The sequence below is a fragment of the Branchiostoma lanceolatum genome, chromosome 4 (assembly GCF_035083965.1).
Source record: "Branchiostoma lanceolatum isolate klBraLanc5 chromosome 4, klBraLanc5.hap2, whole genome shotgun sequence".
Classification (NCBI taxonomy): Eukaryota; Metazoa; Chordata; class Leptocardii; order Amphioxiformes; family Branchiostomatidae; genus Branchiostoma; species Branchiostoma lanceolatum.
In genome coordinates, this window is record NC_089725.1 from 6,005,086 (window position 1) to 6,011,393 (window position 6,308).

General features: G+C 42.4%; 1 protein-coding gene across 1 annotated transcript; it reads left to right on the forward strand.

Annotated features, from left to right (window-relative positions):
* The first annotated feature begins 1,910 nt into the window (after window positions 1-1,910).
* On the forward strand, window positions 1,911-5,492 carry LOC136432337 (BTB/POZ domain-containing protein 17-like). Its single transcript, XM_066423528.1, has 2 exons — window positions 1,911-2,074; window positions 2,394-5,492. Exons 1-2 carry the CDS (start codon window positions 2,048-2,050, stop codon window positions 3,771-3,773), a joined length of 1,407 nt encoding a protein of 468 aa, XP_066279625.1. The 5' UTR covers window positions 1,911-2,047; the 3' UTR covers window positions 3,774-5,492.
* The last annotated feature ends 816 nt before the right edge of the window (window positions 5,493-6,308 follow it).

Genomic DNA, 6,308 nt, shown 5'->3' on the forward strand with positions numbered 1-6,308 from the left:
GGTTGTTACCGAAGGCCTGATGTGTGCGCTATGGCCGTTTGCCTTGTGTGTTTATTTGTTTTTGCTTCGAGACGTTTATATGACCTTAGAACTCTCTTCAAGCCAAGGTGGGAACAATAGCTGCTATATAAAAGCTAATTAGCGGCAAGACATTAATGACGAATATTCTTTCCCGAAAAAATGTTAGCACCTGTCCGAGAGAACCGTCATTCTGCGTGCGGTGGACAGTAGTTTCAAATTACAATATTATGGTATCAGCACGACTAGAGACAAAATATAACATGTATAGCATTAATGCAAAGGTAATCTATGATATTGACAGAATATCAGAAAAAAACGATGGTTTATTGCTCTGCCAGATTGGTTTCAAGTAACTGGTATCGAAAAAATCCCGGTTTTACGTGAACTAGCGTTACAACACGTAGAAAGTTATTTTCCTGATGGAATGTGAAGTTGATGAAAGATGTGAACAAGAGGTTATGAGAACTAATAAAGGATAAGTGTTTGGATGGTACCCCCATGACGAAGTCTGTCCCGTCTCTGGGTGCACTAAATTATTGTATTTGGCACTGTATTTGTCTTGTAAATCAACGTAGAATCTGGTATTTCAACCATTGACTTTGTGATTTATAAGCGAAATTTTAACTACAAATTTGTTTTGACAGTCCCAGTATGATCAGCATATGTAGACATTCTTCCTGCCATAAATTGCATATGTTAGAAGACTTTGTGCGAGACTTTTCTGTTCGGGAAACCATAAATCTTACTTATCACAACACCTAACCTTGATGAATTAAACCCTTGATAAAACACCAACTAATGCTGCGGTCACAAGTTCTGAACCGGGGCCCGGCCGGGCTGTTTGCGGAAGCGAAGAAAAAAACTGTAGGTCAATATATTGATGTACACAAATTATGTTCATAACGTTAGATATTTTTCAACGTTTTGTGTGTTTTGTTATCTTTTACATCATACATTTCGTTCTCGTAAACCATCCGGCCGGTCGCCGGTATGGAAATTCGACCAAACCTGTCAAATTAAGATTTTATCCGTAGCTAAAACCAGCATGCCCTATCATTTTCATATTCCAACTTAGCAAACTTAAGAAAAAATACAGAAAGTTTGATGAGACCAATTTATTTAATTTCAATCAATCCCTTGTCTCCAAACGATTTCCCAGCTTTGCAGGTACGTATAACTTATCTCAAAGTTTGTGTTAAACAGGTTTCACAAACTTTCCAGGCAGAATATCACCCCTACGCAGAGAATAGAACCGTCTACGCACCATGAAGTCACAATTTGCATAATTAGCGATCCGTTGGTAATTCTCTGTCTAAGCTAACCTGCATACCAAATATCATGCAAATTCTTGATATGATAATAAGAAGTTTATTGCATGTTCATGCCCGTGGGCTAATTGCAAATACATGATAAAAACATAGGAAAAACATACATGCGTCAGTAAACTGTGTCTGGCTTTGCTGTAACAATAGGTCACTGGTACTATATACAGTTGTTGGCTATATCTAAATTAGCTGGGCTTGACTTCTTTTGATATGCATTTTCTATCTTTATTTTTCGCAAACAGCCTGGCAGGGCCCCGCTTTAGAAATGGGACCGTATAGCATAAACAGGTTCGACTAACTTTCTAGTCACAAGATCACCTAATTTGCATAATTAGCGATCCGTTGGTAATTCTCTGTCTAAGCTAACCTGCATACCAAATATCATGCAAATTCTTGATATGCATTTTCTATCTTTATTTTTCGCAAACAGCCTGGCAGGGCCCCGCTTTAGAAATGGGACCATATAGCATAAACAGGTTCGACTAACTTTCTAGTCACAAGATCACCCCTACGCTGAGAATAGAACCGTCTAAACAGTAAAGCCGCACGAACTCTCGCGAGAGTTGGCGATATGTGCCAATAAGGTCAAAGAGGCCGAGAGGTGGGCAGGGAGGAAAAATAAAAGACTGGCTATGTGGCGTACGTGATAGCAGCTTTGTTTTGATGTTTACGGGGGGACAGGCGCAAGGTACGGGCGTGCGATGGACGACATAAGCCCTCGGACCAAGGTAGTGTCTGTGAGAATGTATATAGACGTGACTGTCTACCTCTGTAGCTTTCACTGCACTGTGTCTTCAGCAAGTTCTATCGATAATATCTTGGCGAAGGTGGCAACCACTTGTGTTGTTGGTTGGGAGGGGGGCGGTATATTATCTATTTAACTGAATTCCTGTGACACCCCCCTCCACTTTGACCTCTGGGAAGATCGGCCATGTATATTTTTGTGCAGGCTGACAGGGCCATCCAAGGAAAATAAGGTTTCTACTGTACTACTCTATCCACAGGGCCTGGGTGATTATGATATTTTCTTGATGTTTTATCAAACAGATGGCCTCTGAAGAAGAAGAAGGCGACCATCCTGAAGAAGAGGAGGAGGAGACAGTTCCTAAGGAGCTGATAGACAACTCCCCAGTCTTCCTCTGCAGCGTCTCAAACCTCCTGGTCACCTCCCAGTTCAGCGACATCACGCTGAAGGTGGGAAACCGGATATTCCATGTGCACAAACTGTTCCTCATCAACGCCAGCGACGTCTTCAGAGTCATGCTGACACACGAGAACTGGGTGGAAGCACAACAGAAAGTCATTGAGCTGAAGGAGGATCCGAAATGCGAGGCCGTGTTCGCCGAGTTCTTGCATTACATGTACTCCGGGCAGATCTACATGAACATGGAGACGGTGCTTCCCATCCTGGTTCTGGCCGACAAGTACAACGTGACAAACTTGAAGGACCTGTGCGTGAACTTCATGACGCAGCACCTGGCGGCAGACAGCAACAGCACGCACGCCGTGTCGTGGTTCCAGCAGGCGCACATGTTCCACCACAAGAACCTGGAGGAGAAGTGCCACAAGTTCATCGTGTGGAACATGGAGACGGTGGTCAAGTCGCCCGACTGGCTCAACTGGGGGAAGAAACCTTTACTGGCTCTGCTGCAGAGTGACGACATCGTTATCCATGACGAGTTTAGCCTCTACGTCGCGGTTGAGGCCTGGATTCGGGAAGAGTGCGGTCCCAACATGGGGAGAGCGAAAGACTTGCTCATCGAGTTCCTCCCACATATCCGCTTCCCTATGATGACCCCCCAGCAGCTACTCCAACTGGAGAGCACGCAGTTCGCTCAACAGTACCCGGACCTCTACACCAATGAGATCAGCGAAGCCTTCCGCTACCACGCCCTTCCCCGGTCAGACCGACCGCACAACCAGCTCCGACACATCAAGTACTGGTGTCGGAATTACACGGACAATCAGTTCAGCGCTTGCCTGGTTACCGAGGACTATTCTTCCATGCCTAGCTGCGAGCTACGGACTCTAGAGTTTGAAACGAAGAAGAGTAACTCTAACGCTGATGTAGACAAGTGGGGATGGGTCGTTGAGTTTTATCCCAAGGGGGTGCGATGGGAGGGGTGTTACATGCACAGCTGGGTCCGCATGCAGTTTGTTGAACCCAAGGAGAGCTGCGAAGTCCGATTCATCCTCCGGTCGACGGACGCGGAATCTCGTAACGTGGAGGTCGCAATACTGATCTGCGGACATCAGCGAGGCGTGGAGTACGTGGAACAGGTCGTTCAGCGTAGATTCCTGTTCAATGCCGAGAACAGAATCATGTTGTTGAATAACATAATCCCCATTCAGGAACTCAGTTCCCCCGACTCACACTATCTGGTCAACGACAGTCTCAAGTTGCAGATCGTTCTAAAGCCTCACTGAGCATGTGCAACAAATTGTGTTTTGGATAAAAATACTCTTTGTATACAACCAAGGGTTTTATTCAACCAATGTTTCGGTGACCTTCCTAAGGGCAATACTGGCTGGTTTGCTTTGCACTGCAGCCAAGGTGTCGCTGCTTTCTAAGTTACAGATGCGGTCTCAAAAGTATTTACATACTTACTGTAAATGCATTTAAGTTTGCGTGGTTTTTATTTCGCTTCAGGGAGAAAATGGGGTATTCGCGGTGGTTTTAAGTTTGCGTTTGAAACAATAGTAGCGCTGCAGTCGTAGGTGGACAAAATGTTTTGCAGTGGTTTTAAGTTCGCACTGAAAGTTCACAGCGAAAACGGCGAACATAAAACCACCGTGAATATTTCTGCATTAACAGTACATAGAGATAGTTATTGCAGTGTCTACAATGATACTTTTGGGACAGCATTTACATGTATTAGCAGCAACAACTTAGCTGCAGTGCAAAGCAAGCCAGTCAGAATTGCCCCAAGGAAGGTGACAGACGATCGCCGAAAAGTTGGTTGACTTAAACCCTTGGTTGTGCACAAAGAAAATCTCCAAGCAGATCCACACCGGGCGCGGAAATAGTATGTGCTAGCCAGAGAAGGTCCAGTCAGCCAGAGAGGGTCCAATCGACCCTCTCTGGCTGACTGGACCCTCTCTGGCTAGCACATACGATTTTCGCGCCCGGTGTGCATGGATCTGCTTGGAGATTACACAAAGAGTCTTATTCATTGAGTTACCAACCTGATGAAACTATTCACGAACATTGTGTTCTCTCAACTGTACATACTGCCATGTAAAGATAGACATGCAGTTGACAACAAAATTAGTCATCACCCCAAATTCATCATCTTATTTGCCAAAAAATATGGCTGTGTATTTCAACAAGAAAAGTTATGAATGATTAATCCAGACATCGCATCTTTTGTACTAAAAGCATGCATCAAGTAACTCTGAACCATGAAATTTCACAAATGCTATTATGTATGATCAAATTTATTGAATATATCTATGTGACATAACAAAATCAATGAAAAGAGAGGTACATTGTATGAATAAATTTGTTGTTAACTGTAACCTCTGAATATAAATGTATTTATGTAAATGTCTCTGCTTGAGGGGTGACGAAATAAACCAATAGCCAGTTCATCGCTGCATGTTTGTAAATGTAAACTAATGTGAAATTATAAAGTTTATTGAAGGTGGTATATATGGATTTAAAGAAAGAAAAGAATGCATGAATTGTTAATATTTTGCTTGTGGTAGAGTGTACATGTACATGTAAATGAGAAATATCTTGAGTCACAAATTTAAGCTATTGCCACAAAGGGCTCAGTTTATTAATAGGGCAATGATAGAATGCATTTAGAGGAGTAATATGCTATGTTGTCATCTGTGTAGCAGCAATAAAATGTAAAAATAAAAAAAGCAGGGCTTATGATATGATAATAAGCAGCAATATTCAAATGAGAAAAAAGCCATGCACAATATATACATTGTATAATGCCAATTGTATGGATACTTTGTTATCATCTTGGAACATTCATGTAGTATAGAATAATGCCTTTCATGTCACATCAATATCAAAATGTGATTTATCATGCTTATGGCATAGAGTGCCTGTAAGTAACGCTACTGCACACATATCAGAACAAGAGTTGGAAGATATCATACCTCCATGAAATAAAAAGAGTTCTTTGTAAATTTCTTGTTTTATTGTATTTCATTGATTATGCAGATAAGGTTCTTATTATCAGAAACTATGTCCATTGATGGTGCCCTTTATCAGAATTATATATTGTGTGAAAATCCTATCCTTTTGCAGAATGCAGCTTCAACATTTCCTCATTAATTATGCAAATGATATCAACACATTATGACATACATATCTATGCATTGTAATGTTTTGATCATGACCTTTGATCAGCTTACATATGTCTCAAGCATGCTATTCCCGCCTTTCACCACACACCTACTTCAAAGGTATTGGGCATTCATCACCAAGGTGAGGACTTAGGTATTTCTCACCTGCAAGTCTTGGCTCAGGTACCAGACTTCCTCTGTCACCTGAACCACCATGGCAGCCCAGAAGCTTGGGTCCTGCTAGCCTCCATTCTTTCTGTACTAGGTCGTTTGTGCAGCCAGCCCGTAACCATTAGTCCTAAAGTACAAAAAGAAGTCATCAGCCAAAGCCCCCACCTCCCAAAAGTAACTATCAGCCACCCCGTAACTATCAGCCGCCTAGGCAACGGAGGCTAACACAACCCTTCCTAATTTGTCTAAACTGACACTATGAATTCAAAGTATTGGGAATGATGACATGACTGCTATGGAGGCTACGGCCCTGCATGGCCTTCCCCATGCTCCTAACCCAATATCTTTTAGAAGACTGGAACGTTTAATACCTTTAATAGTCAGACAAAGTTTACAATAACATTACTGTCCAAATTCTCTCCTGTAGGACTCAGAAGTCGCTAACAATTTCATTCTAACTGCATTTGAAAGAATTTAGAAAATAAA

Excerpts from the sequence above, each read along its gene's own strand:
- LOC136432337 (XM_066423528.1), top strand. The coding sequence starts at position 2,048 with ATGGACGACATAAGCCCTCGGACCAAG. Across the intron at positions 2,075-2,393 it reads ACATAAGCCCTCGGACCAAG|ATGGCCTCTGAAGAAGAAGA; the intron begins GTAGTGTCTGTG and ends TTTATCAAACAG.